The 19,806-nt window shown below is 39.9% G+C and overlaps 1 protein-coding gene across 4 annotated transcripts in view; it reads right to left on the bottom strand.

Moving 5' to 3' along the window:
- LOC137320816 (KH homology domain-containing protein 4-like) overlaps window positions 1-19,526 on the bottom strand; it is a 51,099-nt gene extending 31,573 nt beyond the window's left edge. The window contains exons 1-6 of one of the 4 annotated variants that reach the window (XM_067982688.1): window positions 19,430-19,526; window positions 15,401-15,659; window positions 13,653-13,778; window positions 12,681-12,760; window positions 2,952-3,004; window positions 1,550-1,704 (exon numbers count right to left, since the gene is read on the bottom strand). In XM_067982688.1, the coding sequence (XP_067838789.1) occupies window positions 1,550-1,704; window positions 2,952-3,004; window positions 12,681-12,760; window positions 13,653-13,778; window positions 15,401-15,659; window positions 19,430-19,458 (702 nt within the window). In that variant the 5' untranslated portion in view covers window positions 19,459-19,526. Of the gene's footprint in view, window positions 1-1,549; window positions 1,705-2,951; window positions 3,005-12,680; window positions 12,761-13,652; window positions 13,779-15,400; window positions 15,660-15,753; window positions 15,830-18,812; window positions 19,090-19,111; window positions 19,153-19,429 lie in introns of those variants that run through there. The other 3 variants (XM_067982689.1, XM_067982690.1, XM_067982687.1) reach the window with 3 other exon arrangements.
- Window positions 19,527-19,806: the final 280 nt, after the last annotated feature.

Genomic DNA, 19,806 nt, shown 5'->3' with positions numbered 1-19,806 from the left:
ACCTGAAAACTGGCAAATCAAAACAAATTAGCTAAAATAAATGCACATGGAATTTTACTGCAGTAATAATCTTATGGTTTTAGTTTCCAGGGGAGAATGAATATAATAGTGTATTGAAATGGAAAAGTTTCATACATGCGCCAACAGCAGGGTCATAAGATCACCCAATAAAATAATGTCGCTTCAACTTCAATGACAAAAGTTATTAGTTAACTCAGTACAACTGAACACTTAACTAGTTTGACAAATGTTTACTAGAATAAAGACTTCTGTAAATTTCAGACAAATAGGGGACCAGATTGTTCAGTAGGTTAAGTACATTGCCCTTTTACCTTTGGGACCTAAATTCAGCTCCAGCCCAGACTGACGGAATGAATGAAAGTATCCAATGTGAAAACAGTCTGAGCAGTCTCAACCAAGTTCCTAATGGGTACAGACCCACAACATAAAACTGGCAAACTCCATCAGGTAGACAGTTGGATATTAAATTGGGAAATGGAAAAATTCAAATTAACTAAATATGAAGTGCTCTTTGGAGATTGGTACTCAAGCAGTGTTTCTGCAGGGCAGAGGGAGCTCTATTCTGCATCTTGCTGTATTTAGCCTGATCTGAGATTGTGTACTGCTAACACTTGTATTCAAAGTGGAAGATATTTCATTGCCCAACATTGATGCCCCTCACTTTTAGCACAATTTTTAAAAATCCATCAAAAATATGAATATGACTGATTAAGGGGGGGATTTATAATGCTTGTTCAGTGTCAGTATAAATCGATTTCCATTTCACCCAAACGCCAAACTTGCCATGCATGTCCAGAATTAAAACCTAAATTGACATTATAGCAAAACAGACCAAGATTCCTTGGAGAGGGAGCCTTAGATGTGGGACTTCTGAGTGTAAATTCAGTGTAGCGTCAAACCTGGAAGTTCTCACGAAGTATGTTGGACCTCCTGAAAACTTTTTAAACCTACCTGAACTTAATTTAGATGTTTAGAGACCAGAGATTCTCCCCTCCATGCTCTCTAAATACTGTTTTGTTAAACTAAGGAGAGAGCTCTATGCTTACATGCACACATATGTGCCAAGGTCTCTCCTGGACAGGATGATCAGAGCTCCAGACAGGCAGGAGCCAAGCTAAGCAAACAGAGTACAGTCTGGCTGAAATCCCACAATATCCAATTTTTAAATCTTTGTCAAAGCAGTCTTAACCATTTGTTCCACGATTCATTTTAAACAAAAATATAAACTGCTTAGTAAAAATGTATTTTAAAACAAAGTGTCTAACTTATAAAACACCTTACTGTCTTTTGGTAAATCTGACATTGGATTAATATTGCAGCATTATTAAACTACCACACCCACATCAATATAAAGTTTAAAGTAAATTACATTATAATTCTATGCTTCGATCAAGTATTTGTTTATCTGAATCTGTCGATGCGTGGCTTTATTTACAAATACTGTTTGTAACCAATATAGCAAGTGCCATTTTAAAAAGCAAGTAAATGCTCCAATACTAACACCCTTTTTAGCCTAAACCATACATACCCCTGGCTGTAACTGGGGCAAGGAGTTGTATGGAGAGTTGTGTGCAGTCATAGGACTGCTCCTTGCTGTAGATGTCACTACAGGTGGAAGCGGTTGTTTGATGGCTTCTTTTGCTAATGCTTCACCAATAATCTCTTTGATCCTGTTTACAGCCCCTGAGATGAAAAATAAAATCAGCTGCACTTGATACATGTCGTTTTCTTGGAATGGAAGTTAAACACAGCAGAGTAACTGCAAATAAAACATCTATAAATGCTTTCAAAAAGGCTCATCATACCTGAAAAGGATTGCTGTACAATCTACTGTATTAATTGCACCAGCATAAAAAAGCTATGACTTTTAAACAAGACAGATGACTTGCTAAACTGATTATACCAGTACAGAAGTTGCATCAGCAGGTTTGCAAGATAAAAACCTGCATGAAGTGCAACCCCTGCAACAAATTTATGATAATAGGTATTTTTTAAAATTACAATGTGAACATTTTACACATTATCTTCAGTTTCCTGACCAAAACAAGTATCTCTACCGTATGTGAAATCCTTTAACATCTGGAAAATAAAAGTGTTGTTTCCCCAAGTAGACAAGTTCACATAATAAAAATTTCCACTGTGCTCCCTCCCTAAAGTTTATCTCATAACTTTTGAGTAAAAAATAATAAAGTATTCAGTTTTGTAACAAAGCACTTATTCAAATGCTAGTTTGTTTTTCGTTACATATTAGTCCAAGATTTCATTCAATTCAAATGAAATAGAACTAAAGCAAGGTATCAAAGGTAATTACAGTTCTTCCACAGCAGGTTTATCTAATGAATAACTGAGCCAAAGAAAGATTTGTTCTCTTTTTGTATTAAGTAAGCTAAGTTCATTCTGGGCTCAAGGGAGGGAAGTGGGGAGGGGGGCAGCATGGACACTAAAACTGGCTTAGATTTGGTGAAAAAAAAATCAGCCATGGATGTTGCTCCTGATCGTGCAGAAGTACACATGCAAGGAGAATTCGGCTCAGTCTTGATGGCTTCACAGAAATAGCCTGCTGACATTCACTTTCAGGCTCATATATAAATATGCACCATTTGGGCAATGTACAGGGTGGTGACCAGCTCCATGGAACCATACCCCCATAATGACTTGACACCTTCACAAGAGGAGAGAAAAATTAGAGGGAAAAAAGCAGTTACAAATCAACTTAAAGCTAAAATTCACAATTTATGACTGTTAAGAGCAACAAACCTGTTTATTATAAACAAAAGATAGTCTATTATTTGTCACATAGCATTCAATGGTCTGTAACTTTAACAGTTATGAGAGAGTATATAGACTGTAACTAGCACCAGGTAACACAAAAATTACTGAAATTTAATCAGTGTGAAAATTAGACACGTAGCAATTTCAACAAGTCTTACTGTCCACACTCTTCTGCGTCTGTGCCTGTATGCAAAGGTAGAGGGGTCGATCCCTAAAGAAAGATAAATTATTGACTTAAAGCGCTTTAACTTTAGTGTTACTAAAGCATTACAATAGTACCAAATATAAAACAAACTTCATTCTTTAAAATAGGATTCACAAAATGAACTTCCTGTTATCTGTATTAATTCTATTAATAACTAACGAGTTAGGCAGAGAAAACTGTTTTGCAGATAAAGAAAAAAGATGACTTGCATTTATATAGCGCCTTTCGCGACCTCAGGATGTCGCAAAGCGCTTTATAGTCAATGAAGTACTTTTGAAATGTAGAAAACATGGCAGCCAATTTGCCCAAACACCAATATGATAATGACCAGAATATCTGTTTTAGTGGTGTTGGTTGAGAGATAAATATAGGTCAGGACACCGGGTAGAAGACCCCTGCTCTTCTTCAAAAATAATGCCATGGGATCTTTCTGTCCACCCGAGGGGGCAGATGGGGTCTCGGTATAACATCTCATCCGAAAGGCCGCATCTCCAACAGTGCAGCACTCCCTCAGCGTCAGCCTAGAATTTGCTCAAGTCTCGAGTGGGACTCGAACCAACAACTTTCTGACTCAGAAACGTAAGTGCTACCAATGAACCATGGTTGACATTTTACAAGCACAACTGTAACTATGTATGGAAAATAGTATTAAGTTTATTTCATCGTATACACAATTGGCACCAAATTGTTCCTCAGAAAATGTGCATTTTGGATTACAGCACTCTTCTTTGTAAGACATTCCAGTAACCAAGGACTTTTGGTTTGACATACTCTATCAAATATATCACCATTATGAAACATCCCCTTTTACAATGATTATACCTTTATAAATATACATTCTATATTGTTCATAAGAATACAGGAATGTAATTTCAAGAAAGATTACTCCTCAATTAGGCAGTGGATGTCCAAAGAAGAATCAATCCTACTAGATATGATGCTCTATACAAAAAGACTTATCTCAGGAGGTATACAAGATATTTAGCAGACAAAGTAAACAGCGATTAAAACTTGCAAATGTACCATTGCAGCAGGATAGGAGGGCACAGATTCAAAATAGTTAATGGCAAATTTAGGACAGACCTTGCAACGTCTGTCTTTTCACAGACAGTGATCAACAATTCTAAAGAGTCACCAGAGTGGTTGTGAGCAAGATACTGGACTCTTAAGAAACCAGATGCTGTAATGAAGATAGTACAGTGGTTTTCTGGAAGGAAGAGGTCAAATGAGCTGAATGAAGGGCTTTTTTCATCCAAACCTATCTTATGATCTTGTGGACAATCTTTAGTCTCTCGTTAAGAAATTACAGAATTCTTTCTTGCGGATACCTTGTGTTTAATTTGTTAAAATGGCTTTTTTCAAAAAAAACATGTTTTGACATTTTCTTAAAAGGGAGGAATATTCATGAATTTTAGACCAAGACTTGGCTGATTTTCTTTATTCATTACACTTACAGCTTTTTTTTTTAAAAAGCTAATTTTTCTTTATACTCAAAGTGTGTTAGTGCTGGCAAATGGAATGCATTTCAGAGTAACATAGGAATTGCTAGATGAAAAAGACCACGGTCTATCTAGTTAGCCTTCTACTATCCTGGTAGTCGCATGATATATACAATGATAATAGAGCTGTTGACCAATCATAGCAATCAATCTCTATCTACTAGTCTACAACAGACCCAGGCATGACCAGGAAAACCTCAGTGGTGGAGAGCTTTGGGAACTATAGGTCCAAAGTCACCTGTTTCTCCCAAGCATGGTACACTTACCACAGGTCATGTAACAAATTAGAATCATAGAATGGTTACAGCATGGAAGGAGGCCATTTGGCCCGTCGAGTGAATGCCGGCTCTCTGCAAGAGCAATCCAGCTGGTCCCACTCCCCCGCTCTATCCCCTATGCCCTGCCACCTTCAATGATTTGTGCACATATACCCCCAGATCTCTGTTCCTGCACCCCGTAGAAGTGTACCCGTTAGTTTATATTGCCTCTCCTCGTTCTTCCTACCGAAATGTATCAGTTCACACTTTTCTGCAATGAATTTCATCTGTCACGTGTCCGTCCATGCCACCAGCCTGTCTACTTCTTCTTGAAGTCTATCACTATCCTCCTCACTGTTCACTACACTTCCAAGTTTTGTGTCATTCCAAATTTTGAAATTGTGCCCTGTACATCAAAGTCCAAGTCATTAACATATCAAAAAAAACAATGGTCCTAGTACCTACCCATGGGAAACACCACTGTATACCTCCCTCCAGTCTAAAAAACAGCCGACCACCACTACTCTGTTCCCTATGACTTAGTCAATTTTGTATCCACGTTGCCACTGCCCCCTTTATTCATTGGGCTTCAACTTTGATGACAAGCCTATTATGTGGCATTTTATCGCACGCCTTTTGGAAGTCCATACACACATGAACTGCACTGCCCTCATCAACTCTCTCCATTACCTCATCAAAAAACTCAATCAAATTGGTTAAACATGATTTGCCTTTAACAACTCCGTGCTGGCTTTCCTTAATTAATCCACACTTGTCCAATTTTGTCCCGATTTATCGTTTCTAAAAGTTTCCCCAATACCGAGGTTAAACTGATTGGCCTATAGTTGCCACATTTATCCTTATACCTTTTCTTAACTAAGAGTGTAACATTTGCAATTCTCCAGTCCTCTGGCACCACCCCATATCTAAAGATGATTGGAAGATTATGGCCAGTACGTCCACAATTTCCACCCTTGCTTCCCTCGGCAACCTAGGGTGCATCCCATCTGGACTGGGTGACTTATCTACTTTAAGTACAGCTAGCTTTTCTAGTACCTCCTCTATCAATTTTTAGCCCATCCAGTATCTCAACCATCTCTTCACTTACTGTGAGTATGGTAGCATTTTCTTCCTTGCTAAAGAAGATGCAAAGTACTCATTTAATACATAGGGACAGGAGTAGGTCATTCAGCCCCTCGTGCCTGCTCCACCATTTGATAAGATCGTGGCTGACCTGTGATCTAACTCCATATATCTGCCTTTGGCCCATATCCCTTAATACCTTTGGTTGCCAAAAAGCTATCTATCTCATATTTAAATTTAGCAATTGAGCTAGTATCAATTGCTGTTTGCGGAAGAGAGTTCCAAACTTCTACCACCCTTTGTGTGTAGAAATGTTTTCTAATCTCACTCCTGAAAGGTCTGGCTCTAATTTTTAGACTGTGCCCCCTACTCCTAGAATCCCCAACCAGTGGAAATAGTTTCTCTCTATCCACCCTATCCGTTCCCCTTAATATCTTATAAACTTCGATCAGATCACCCCTTAACCTTCGAAACTCTAGAGAATACAACCCCAATTTGTGTAATCTCTCCTCGTAACTTAACCCTTGAAGTCCGGGTATCATTCTAGTATACCTATGCTGCACTCCCTCCAAGGCCAATATGTCCGTCCGAAGGTGCGGTGCCCAGAACTGCTCACAGTACTCCAGGTGCGGTCTAACCAGGGTTTTGTATAGCTGCAGCATAACCTCTGCCCCCTTGTACTCCAGTCCTCTAGATATAAAGGCCAGCATTCCATTAGCCTTCTTGATTATTTTCTGCACCTGTTCATGACACTTCAATGATCTATGTACCTGAATCCCTAAGTCCCTTTGGACATCCACTGTTATTAACTTTTTACCATTTAGAAAGTACCCTGTTCTATCCTTTTTTTGATCCAAAGTGGATGACCTCACATTTGTCTGCATTGAATTCCATTTGCCACAGTTTTACCCATTCACCTAATCTATCAATATCCCTTTGTAATTTTATGTTTTCATCTACACTGCTTACAATGCCACCAATCTTTGTGTCATCGGCAAACTTAGATATGAGATTCTCTATGCCTTCATCTAAGTCATTAATAAATATTGTGAATAATTGAGGCCCCAAGACAGATCTCTGTGGGACTCCACCAGTCACATCCTGCCAATGTGAATACTTACCCTTTATCCCTACTCTCTGTCGCCTTTCGCTCAGCCAATTTCCTAACCAAGTCCGTACTTTTCCCTCGATTCCATGGGCTTCTAACTTAGCTAACGGTCTCCTATGTGGGACCTTATCAAATGCTTTCTGGAAGTCCATATAAATAACATCCATTGACATTCCCCTGTCCACTACTTTAGTTACCTCTTCAAAAAATTCAAACAGGTTTGTCAGGCACGACCTACCTTTCACAAATCCATGCTGGCTCTCCCTGATAAACTGAAAATTCTCGAGGTGTTCAGTCACCCTATCCTTAATTATAGACTCCAGCAATTTCCCCACAACAGATGTTAGGCTAACTGGTCCATAATTCCCTGGTTTCCTTCTCTCTCCTTTCTTAAAAAGCGGAGTGAAATGTGCAATTTCCCAATCTAGAGGGACAGTTCCTGAATCTAGAGAACTTTGAAAGATTATAGTTAGGGCATCTGCAATCTGCTCACCTACTTCCTTTAAAACCCTGGGGTGGAAGCCATCTGGTCCTGGGGATTTGTCACTCTTTAGTGCTATTATTTTCTTCATTACTGTTGCTTTACTTATGTTAATTTTTATAGAGTCCCTGTCCCCGATTCAATATTAGTTTTCTTGGGATTTCCGGCATGCTATCCTCTTTTTCTACTGTAAATACTGATGCAAAGTAATTATTCAACCTGTCCGCCATTTCCCCATTGTCAATGACAATATCCCCACTTTCAGTTTTTAAGGGGCCAACACTGCTCCTGACCACCCTCTTTTTCCTAATATAACTATAAAAGTTCTTTGTATTGGTTTTGATATCCCTTGCAAGTTTCTTCTCAAACTCTTTTTTTTCTGGCTCTTACTATCTGTTTTGTGACCCTTTGTTGATCTTTGTATCTTTCCCATTCGCCAGCATCTGTGCCATTTTTTGCCTTTTTGTATGCCCTTTCCTTATGTCTTATACTATCCCTTACCTCTTTAGTTGTCCATGGCTGCTTTTTTTGGCAAGTAGAGTTCTTGCTCCTCAGGGGTATGAACCAGTTCTGTATCTCGTTAAATGTTTCTTTAAACATTTCCCACTGATCATCAGTCGTTTTACCCATTAACAGATTTGCCCAGTTTACTGTGGACAGTCTCTGTCTCATCCCATTGAAGTCGGCCTTACCCAAGTCTGGAATCTTAGCAGCTGATTCACTTTTTTCCCTTTCAAACACTACATTGAACGCGATCATGTTATGATCGCTATTGGATAGATGTTCATGGACAGTTAAGCTGTTAACTAAATCTGGTTCATTACTAATTACTAAATCTAGTACGGCTTGCCCCCTTGTTGCCTCTAGGACATACTGCTGTAGAAAACTATCCCGGACACACAAGAAATTCACTACCTTTCTGACAGTTGCTAGTCTGCTTTCCCCAATCAATGTGAAGGTTAAAGTTCCCCCATTAAGACCACTATGCCTTTGTTACACGCTTGTCTAATCTCTGCATTTATACAATCTAGCACTTCAGAGCTGCTGCCAGGGGTCCTATACACAACTCCCACTATAGTCTTAGATCCTTTCCTATTTCTCAATTCAACCCATACAGCCTCTGTTGGCTGCTTACCTCTCGTTATATCCTCCTTTATCATTGAATTGATTTCATCTCTAATCACTAAGGCTACTCCTCCCCCTCTTCCATTTTCCCCATCTCTCCTGTGGACCTTATAACCCAGTATATTTAGTTCCCAATCCTGACCATCCTGCAGCCAAGTCTCAGTAATAGCTATCATGTCATACCCTCCAATTTGAATTTGAACCTGTAGTTCATTTAATTTATTCCTCATACCCCATGCATTTGTATATAGAACTCTTAGTTGGGCCACACACCCTAGCCTGACCTTCAGCTTTGATGCTGGGTTAATCGCCTTACGCCTTCTAGTTTTCATTTTATCTGTAGTGTCTAAAGTACACTTTCTTTCTGCTGCTCTACGCTTTCCCTTTTCACTTGTTCTTGAACAACTGTTTATACTATTTGTATTGTAAATTTCCCCTGGGTCTTCCCCTCTCTTGCTGCTCTCAACTTTACTCCCTTCTGACTCCCCGCTAAGGTTCCCATCCCCCTGCCACTCTAGTTTAAATCTTCCCCAACAGCACTAGCAAACACCCCCACGAGGACTTTGGCCTCAGCCATGCCCTCTGCCTCCATGCATAGATATCCTTTTTGGTCCCTAATCGGTCCCACCCCTCCTTTCACTACTTACTGGTCTCAAATTCATTTTGGGCACCTTGGTCAGCAGTAAACACTCCCAGGTCAAGCACTGTGTGCTTAGATTAATAAAACTCCCTGTACTCTAACCCAATAAAGCATCTCATCCTCAACTTCAGAGCAGCCGCCTTACTGCACCAGTATGAAATATTTTCACTTCCCACACCAGCCATCCTGCGATCTCGGAGTAAGATTGCCCAAATCAGTGCTGAATAAGGGCAGATTGCAATGGGCCTGTGCCTAACAGGTACTGACTGAGACTGCCCAAACTCATTTCACCTAGACTTTTGTGAGCCTCATTGTTTTCATTATTTGATATTGTCTTACGTTTTCAAAGCAAGTTGCAGTAACTCTATGCCAACGACTTAGAACTACAGTTGGTAGCTCTGCTTCCATTCCCCTGAAAACCATAAGCATTTCTGGGTTTCTATGTTGAGACCTTTGTGGGGGGTGGGGGGGGGGGGGGTTAATTTTATCAAAGACTGCGTGGTAGCAAAATACTAAGCTGAAAATGTTATAGAATCATAGAAGTTTACAACATGGAAACAGGCCCTTCGGCCCAACATGTCCATGTCACCCAGTTTATACCACTAAGCTAGTCCCAATTGCCTGCACTTGGCCCATATCCCTCTATACCCATCTTACCCATGTAACTGTCCAAATGCTTTTTAAAAGACAAAATTGTACCCGCCTCTACTACTGCCTCTGGCAGCTCGTTCCAGACACTCACCACCCTTTGAGTGAAAAAATTGGCCCTCTCGACCCTTTTGTATCTCTCCCCTCTCACCTTAAATCTATGCCCCCTCGTTATAGACTCCCCTACCTTTGGGAAAAGATTTTGACTATCTACCTTATCTATGCCCCTCATTATTTTATAGACTTCTATAAGATCACCCCTAAACCTCCTACTCTCCAGGGAAAAAAATCTCAGTCTATCCAACCTCTCCCTATAAGTCAAACCATCAAGTCCCGGTAGCATCCTAGTAAATCTTTTCTGCACTCTTTCTAGTTTAATAATATCCTTTCTATAATAGGGTGACCAGAACTGTACACGGTATTCCAAGTGTGGCCTTACTGATGTCTTGTACAACTTCAACAAGACATCCCAACTCCTGTATTCAATGTTCTGACCAATGAAACCAAGCATGCTGAATGTCTTCTTCACCACCCTATCCACCTGTGACTCCACTTTCAAGGAGCTATGAACCTGTACTCCTAGATCTCTTTGTTCTATAACTCTCCCCAACGCCCTACCATTAACGGAGTAGGTCCTGGCCCGATTCGATCTACCAAAATGCAACACCCCACATTTATCTAAATTAAACTCCATCTGCCATACATCGGCCCACTGGCCCAATTTATCAAGATCCCGTTGCAATCCTAGATAACTTTCTTCACTGTCCACAATGCCACCAATCTTGGTGTTATCTGCAAACTTACTAACCATGCCTCCTAAATTCTCATCCAAATCATGAATATAAATAACAAATAACAGCGGACCCAGCACCGATCCGAGGCACACCGCTGGTCACAGGCCTCCAGTTTGAAAAACAACCTTCTACAACCACCCTCTGTCTTCTGTCGTCAATCCAATTTTGAATCCAATTGGCTACCTCACCTTGGATCCCATGAGATTTAACCTTATGTAACAACCTACCATGCGGTACCTTGTCAAAGGCTTTGCTAAAGTCCATGTAGACCACGTCTACTGCACAGCCCTCATCTATCTTCTTGGTTACCCCTTCAAAAAACTCAATCAAATTCGTGAGACATGATTTTCCTCTCACAAAACCATGCTGACTGTTCCTAATCAGTCCCTGCCTCTCCAAATGCCTGTAGATCCTGTCTCTCAGAATACCCTCTAACAACTTACCCACTACAGATGTCAGGCTCACCGGTCTGTAGTTCCCAGGCTTTTCCCTGCCGCCCTTCTTAAACAAAGGCACAACATTTGCTACTGTCCAATCTTCAGGCACCTCACCTGTAGCGGTGGATGATTCAAATATCTCTGCTAGGGGACCCGCAATTTCCTCCCTAACCTCCCATAACGTCCTGGGATACATTTCATCAGGTCCCGGAGATTTATCTACCTTGATGCACGTTAAGACTTCCAGCACCTCCCTCTCTAATATGTACACTCCTCAAGACATCACTATTTATTTCCCCAAGTTCCCTAACATCCATGCCTTTCTCAACCGTAAATACCGATGTGAAATATTCATTTAGGATCTCACCCATCTCTTGTGGTTCCGCACATAGATGACCTTGTTGATCCTTAAGAGGCCCTACTCTCTCCCTAGTTACTCTTTTGCCCTTTATGTATTTGTAGAAGCTCTTTGGATTCTCCTTTGCCTTATCTGCCAAAGCAATCTCATGTCCCCTTTTTGCCCTCCTGATTTCTCTCTTAACTCTGCTCTGGCAATCTCTATACTCTTCAAGGGATCCACTTGATCCCAGCTGTCTATGCATGTCATATGCCTCCTTCTTCTTTTTGACTAGGGCCTCAATCTCCCGAGTCATCCAAGGTTCCCTACTTCTACCAGCCTTGCCCGTCACTTTATAAGGAATGTGCTTACCCTGAACCCTGGTTAACACACTTTTGTTAACGGTTACTACAACATAATTTGAAGAACTGAAGACTTCTGACTGAACCCTCTGAGCTACAGGGGGGGATTATAAAATTAAGAGACTTTGACTAATTTTTCATGTGCAATCAGGGCACCTAGATGTACATTAGTACAATATTCTACTTTATAGGCAAAATAAGTGTAAAACTCAGAAGAGAAGCTGTGTTTTAATTCTACTTTTTCTGCATCCAAGAAGTTTGTTTCTAACACTAACAGGTTTCATTATATTGTAGAAATAAAAAGAAATGTGAAATAAAGAACAGAAATTCAGGAACTATGCACAAAATTGATCAGCATCTAACAGAAAGATTACATCTCAAATATTAATCTTTTGCTTTCAAGCACTGAATAACCTACTAAAACATTTCCAGAATGTCGTAGGATTTTATATATATATATATATATAATCCTAACGATGGATGGAACAGCTGTGAATGGAGAACTATTTAACAATGAAGGGCAGCTTCTTCAAAAATTTCTCTGGATTCCAGCCTTTTCAGAATCTTAGCACAGGAGTAATTTTCTAAATAACATGTGTATAATTTGGTGGACCTTTTCTTCTGTGAAAGTTCCTGTAACATCTAGCCACTAACTTTCATAAAGTGGGAGACACAAATAAAAATAAAATGTCTGCTTCCAAGTTCTCACAAGCAAAATAGGTTTCTTCATCCAAAAATACAGGAGTGTATTTTTTTATTTTAGCATATAGGGAATAACTGTTCATTAAATAATTAAAGTTTAATTGCTTTTAATTAAGGCACACTGCTCATAACATGGAAAATATATTTTTTCCTAGAACACTAGAATGACAAACTTCTCAAATAAATTGCAAAATGTAAAGCGATCTTACCCTTGTACTGCCATTTGCTTCTCATCTGCAGACATGAAACGCCCTCTGGTGGAAACAGCAGCGCCACTGATTTTGTTTATCTGAAGAAAGAACAAACTGAATCACTTTGTAAATATATCAGACAGTATCAAACATCATCAGTACTTCATTTATTGCTAATCAATACTTAGGTGTCACTACTGACTGATGAAATAACAAAAAGTACCAAATTGAGCACAAGTAAATAGAAAGTGGTTCTACCATACTATTTTTGTAAGAACTGCCAAAGATGTCAAGGCCTTGGAGAGGGTGCAGAGGTGATTTACTAGAATTAAACCAGGGATGAGGGACTTTAGTTATGTGGAGAAACTAGAGAAGCTAAGATTGTTCTCTTTAAAGCAGAAAGGGTTAAGAGGAGATTTAATAGAGGTGTTCAAAATCATGAAGGGTTTTGACAGAGTAAATAATGAGAAACTATTTCCACTGGCAGGAGAGTTGGTAACCAGAGGACACAGATTTAAGATAATTGGCAGAAGAACCAGAGGGAAGATTTGGAGATATTATTTTACACAGGGTGCCGGAAGCAGATTCAATAGTAACTTTCAAAAGGAAATTGAGCGTATACTTGAAAAGGAAAAACGTGCAGGGCTGTGGGGAAAGAGCAGGGGAGCGGGACTAATTGGACAGCTCTTTAAAAGAACCAGCACAGGCAAAATGGGCCGAATGGCCTTCTTCAGTGCTGTATGATTCTATTCAATGATTCTAATAGTCTCAGCAATTGATTGAACACAACTATTCAAAAACATTTGCAAGGTTTACAGTTATTTGAGCTGTCAAGCATCTGTATTCACATCTTATGTAAACATTAGTATTAAAAAGTTTACTTTTCTCATTGTAAAAGTCCCATTGCAAATCCTTTCATAATCTGTAGCAACATAGGGTATAAACTGTCCAAAGGTTAATTTTTTTTTAAGATGCATATTAATTACTTACTTCATCTTGAGTGTGACCTCTCGTAAGTAGATTTCTACAGACAATAGGAACATCATTAATTTCAATTTCAGCAACCACCATATCATCTTTGTTCTTCAGATGGGACATCGATTTTGAAGACTTTGACTGGAAGGAGAAGTTATCAAATGAATGAAATCGATTATTTAGCATTTTTTATTTTTGACACAGATATTACCCTCTTTAATAAACTAAAGGAATTAATTTCTTCAGGCTTAGTCATCAAGTTACAGTACAGTCTTCTGCCTAGGGCACTAATTGACTCAGCAAGAGAAATCTGATTCCTAATTCATCAGGAAATATGGGAATGCAGTAAGAAAACATGAGAAGTGGTCAAATCGAGTCCTGAAACAAGGGGCTGAAGTTGAGTTGGTTGAATGTCCTTTTCTCATTTCTACCTTATTTTGTTATAAATGCGTTTTTTTTGAAAAGTCAAGCTTTCACTATTCATAAGTGACTTTAGGTCAGCTTGCCTGTACCTAAAAGTCAAACAATTGTTTATGCTTTCCACGGCAACATTTTCATCAACCTTCTCTCTCCTCTTGTAGTGGGGCATAGTAGTTGACAGGGATCATATAATCTTACCCTTTTCATTTTTTGTTAGGTAAGGGTATCAAGGGATATGGAGCTATGGCAGGTAATCGGAATTGAGGTACATATCAGCCATGATCTAACTGAATGGCGAAGCAGGTTCGAGGGGCTGAATGGCCTACCCCTGTTCCTATATTCTTTTTCATGACTTTAGCCACAGTCCCCAGGCTGGGGATTCAGGAGCTCTTGATAAAAAACACAAAAATGTACTTTTTATGTGGGTGAGGTCTTGGGTTTTGCTGCATAATCCTCAATTCCATTTCTTCTGGCCACAATTAGAGATTATGGTGAAATTTAGCATTGCTGTATCAATTGATCAAAGTCTGAGACCCTACTAATAAATTGCTGGTGCAATAATAGATCTACGATTACTCTATACTTAAACCAAGATCCAAAGAGCTAGAACACCTGGGGATAAACTTTGGTGTAATTTAGAGATCAGTCAATTAAGACAAGTTATCTGCTGAAAATTCTCAAACAAGTTCTCAGAACTCTTAAAAAGAGAGTTCCTAGAGTTTATTTTGGGACAAGACCAGGAGAATACCCTTCTCCCCTTCAAATAGTGCCACAGAACCTTATGTTCACGTGAGCAAAAAGTGGGGACCTTGGTTTAATGTCTCATCTGAAAGACAACACTTTGGATAATGCTCAGTATTGGACACTGAAGTGTCAACCTAGATTCTGAGCTCAAGTTTGTGTTGGGACTTGAACCCACAACTTTGACTCATCCAAGGTTTTGCATCCTGTGCGATTTGAGTCAGGCAGAGAATGGGCAAACACATAGAACTTTAGATGTCTAGGCCTAATTTTTGTGAAAATGCTTCATTCCCCACAAGAGCACTTGCCTTCCTTGAGTGGCCAAGAAAACCTGACCAATGATTTACTGGTGCACTGAAACAAATGGATATAAACATTGACAGAAATTAAACAGAAAAATAAGTGCAAAGATGTGAGAGAATAATAAGACACAAATTAGAAATATATGCATATATTTTGCTACAGAAATATGTAAACAGAGTACTTACAAAGTTTACAGTATTTTGAAATGGTATTATACTATCCAATATTAAACTGATCATATAAAGTGAAGCAACTTGTATTGTTTTAAAGATTTCATTGATCAAGAAAGCATCACCTACTCGGTTACTTGGAGTCTGTGGTAACTTCAGTTTCCCTTTTGCCATCAACATGGCATTAATCCTGGCAGCGGCAGCAGCAGCTGCATCTAATGCCTCTGATGAAGATTGAGGAGATTGGCTGACTGGCGGAGGACCAGCGAGACCTCCATCATGAGCTGAAACTTGTGGCATTGTGACCGGAAAACTATTCATCTGAGACTCTATTGATACTGCCATCGACACAGGAACTGCTTCTGGACAATCCCATTTACTACGGCGCCTACAGTAAGAAAAAAAGTTACTTATTAATATTGTTTGTGAATAGCGCCGTTATTTTAGTGCTAAAAGAGCTGATCTAGTCAAACCAGCTGTACCTTCCAACACATTTCATGATATTTCTCCTTGCTTGGCAAAGCATTCAAGCCAAATTCACTGGGTAATCGACATCCAATCACATCATGACATAGAACATTGGTACACTTGTTTGTATGTGAAACTGAATAAGGAAGAATCCACTTTAGTATATCAGTAAGATCATAAACTGATTTTAATATTTTAAAAACACAATAGGGTTTTTTTTGCCAATTAGTTAGTTTATTTGGTGAGCAATTAAGCCATACAGACAAGAATAGCCCCATTTCGATTACTAGTCTGCACTGATTTAACTAATTTTAGCCAAGGGGTGGACGGGTGCTACAAATAAGCTCAAGATCGCAGATTAGGGAAAAGAAAATCACCACGGTTCCTGCAAATGGCTTCTTTCCATGGACCCCTGCTAAAAATGCATGCGTGGGTGTCGAGTGAGATGTCAAGATCAGTCTTTGCTGCGTTATCCTCTGCAATCAAATAATCTGCCAACATTCACATAAATATAGGTAACTTGGGCAAGGCACACTGGAGCCCACCAGCTCCCATGGTACTGTACTGTATCACAGCAAGGAGTCAATGCCTTCAAGATAAGAGGGAAGGTAATTGGCAAATAAAAAGTGAAAATATTGAAGTATTTTTTTAAAATAAATTAAGAAACATATAATCCTTTGTAAGCATTATATTTACAAGCTTTATGTACAAAGAATGCTGACTCCACTACTCCATGAGTCTTTAAACCTTCTCGTACCTCATGCAAGTAGGCCTTTAAATCAATTCAACTGCTGGGGGTAGAAGGGGAAGGGCTCATAGCTGAACTCAATCCTAGCTTCAGATATCTGCACTATTCACTTCTAATATAGGGGGTCACTGGCCAAATACCAGATGTGGGAGCTTTGGGGGAATTCCCCCCACTTGGAAGCTCTAAGGTCAAATATCATACCAAGACCGCCATATAGCTAAGACCACATATCACGGCACAAATTGTAGATCACTCTTGGAACGTTCCTGATGTGTATGTTTTTCATTGGATAAACTCACTGAGCACTGGGCAAGAGAAATACTTTCATTCGTCAGGGTGCAGGACAGTCACTCAAGTCAACAGCTGTTGCCATCTATAACATGATGGTAAGTTCTAAGTTTATAACAGCTACTACAAGAGCACCTTCTTATTTATCACTGACAGGAAAAGCAAGTTCATACTGAAACTGGCATTTGTTTTCCTTTTGTCCTAGATGTGATGAATTAAGTCTGGTCTTCAGTCATATTCCTTAAGATTAGAAAATCTTGATTTTATATTACCTCCTGTTTAATAAATCATGCTAAAAATTTAACAAAGTCATTATGAATCAACAAAACTTAAACTTATTTTAAATCAGTCTGATCTTTGCTGCTCCATTTTCACTTTTGTCAGCTAGTAACTGGAGATGCTAACACGCCTGTTCACTTAAAATACAGCTTGCTGACTAATTGAAGCAGCAAAACCAGCAGATATAGAGCAGGTGGTACAGCACATGCTTATAATCGTTTAAGAAAAATTTGTTCATAACACATTATAATGCTCATAAAATTGGGGAAAACTTTTTGAAAATTAAATATATAGTCATTGCAACCAATCTTGCTGCAGAATCAGGAAGTAAGCAGCATAAGCGTAGCATTGTCAATCAATTGGTCACAGAGGCAGAAGAATATTTAAGGCGCCATTCCTAACATCAGGATCAGTTTCAACCATGCTGGCTCTTATTTTTTTTTAAATTATTTTTAACAAAGGCTTAACCCACCTTTAGTTCAGCTGAACAGAACAGTTTATCCTGTTCCTTCCAAAACTATTAAAACTGCAGCTTTTAATGGCAGAGACTGTTTAAGAAGTCATTATTAGAATTCATCATTTTGTACACTGTAGAGACTTTTTTTAAAAAACAAGAGATACAAAGCTCCAACACAATGAAGGCAACTGTGAAAGAGCAAAGCTTGAACAGTGTATAGTTTAATCACAACTCTTAACATTTTTACAGCCTGTAATAAAGCCCCAACTTTTTAAATACTTAAGACTGCCTGCCTGATTTCTCAGTAACCAACAGTAGATTATCACTCCATAAGCCTGTACTGATTACATCACACTTGCACATCTTTCAGTAGGGAAAATCTCTAACAATCTCTTCCACTGTGTTACTTGGAAAAAAAACTTTAAAAAATAACACAAAACACTTCACCACACAAAAATTTCAAAAATCATTGCGTCAGGGGATAGAGTCAACCCAGGCCAATGAAGATTGGTGACAAAGAAGTGCAATAAAATGTAGTTTGGGAAAAGCAGAGATCAAAGATTTTTTTTTTAAGTTCCACATAAGTAACTAGATATCCATTTCAGGATGACAGCAATCTAATGTCAGGATATACCTTAAAATAAACTAAGTTTATGAAATAATCTGAATGTTGAGTTACGGTTTTAAAATCCAACATCAGCCACCCAGTATCATTTCCACATATTTATTACTATGTAATTTTAATTTGAGTTTTGCCTTGAGTTTAAGACTTGTATATTGTCGCACAAGCACCATGAGAAAGCAATTACTGTTGGCGAGATATCAACAAATAACTCAACGGCAAAATTAAAGCAGTATATAAGAAACGCACTATTGAATTACAACCTAAACAAACTACCATCTTTATTTTAACATACAGAATCGTAAACATATTTGGGAAGATCATTTATTTTCAGCAATTCCACTTCTAAATGATCAGAAAATACTAAAAATGTAATTTGAACAAATCAGTAAACAAGCTGGCCAATAACTACAATCAACTGATTGTGGGGGTTTCACGGTTAACACAAAAGCATTCCAACAACGCCTTTCATATTTCAAAGCGTAAAAATTAATTTTTTGAATTATTTTTAATCGCACACCCATTCTACAGCCCTGCGAATGAGGAAACGCTGAAACTTAAACAAACGAGAAAAAAGTCAAACTCCATTGTGAACTAAGCACAATGTTTTTTTCTGCGACAGTTTTTAATGCAGCTCATCCCCCCCGTGCCTAAAAACATTAACAAAGTGAAGAGTTACAAGCGGGCTGACGAACGAGGTCACACAGTGAAGAGAGGGTGGTGGGGAGCTCGGTCGTTCCGCTTCCCCTTCAGCCTGCGAGAAGTTTGGGGGTGGTGGTGGTGGTGGTGGGAGTGGGAGGTCGATGTAATGAACCTCGCGGCTGGTTTGGGGGCTCATTAAAAAGGAGACGCTAATAGTAATGCCGATAGAAAATGGAGAAGGGGCGGGGAGGATTTAAAGGCGCCGGTCGGATCGCTCTCCCACACGGTCAGCGACCCGGTTAAAGTGACACCAAAACCGATTCCCCACACACTAACCAGCAACCGACTTTCGCCATCCCGGCCTCAGACTTTATAACCCCTCCTCTTCCCCCCCCCCCCCCCCCCCGGGCTCGGTCCGGCGCGGCCCGGCCCAGTCGCCTCTACTCTACTCCAGGCCCAGCACGGCCTGGCGCTATCGACGCAGCAGTTTTTTTTAAAAAAACACACCAACTACCGCGAGCAACCGCACGGCGGCCGCGGACCGGCCCCTTTAACGGGCGGCCCGACATCACACCGCCTGTTTCTAAATGGGGGAAGGGGGGCGGGGGGAAGGCTTGGTTGAGGAGCGCCGCCCGTTCCAAGTCCCTCTCTTACCCCGCAGATTGCGGCGATCCTGCCGACATGGTGAAAGCTAGCAGAGCGGCGACTGCGCAAAACGTCCCTAGCGTGACGACAGCACGTCCTCGGCCATCCGCCTCACCGTGCAGCATCACGTGCCCCTGCCGGGAGCCTTCCGCACCACGAGGGGGCGCTAGCACCGGCGTTCAACCATGGTGCGAAGAGCAACGGGCTTTGGATTGGCAGGTTCATGCCATGTGATCACAAGATAAACCTGGTGGGCCAAGGCAATTTGGCCCATCTTATTTTACCCATCCTATAAGACCCAGCAGTTCTCACATTGTTCCTTAAATGATTCCAGGGTTTTAGCTTCTATGGGGAGGAGGGAGGGTTTCCATATGTTCATCATTCCC

Source organism: Heptranchias perlo, chromosome 4 (assembly GCF_035084215.1).
Source record: "Heptranchias perlo isolate sHepPer1 chromosome 4, sHepPer1.hap1, whole genome shotgun sequence".
Taxonomy (NCBI): Eukaryota; Metazoa; Chordata; class Chondrichthyes; order Hexanchiformes; family Hexanchidae; genus Heptranchias; species Heptranchias perlo.
This window is presented reverse-complemented; position numbering and strand designations above follow the sequence as displayed.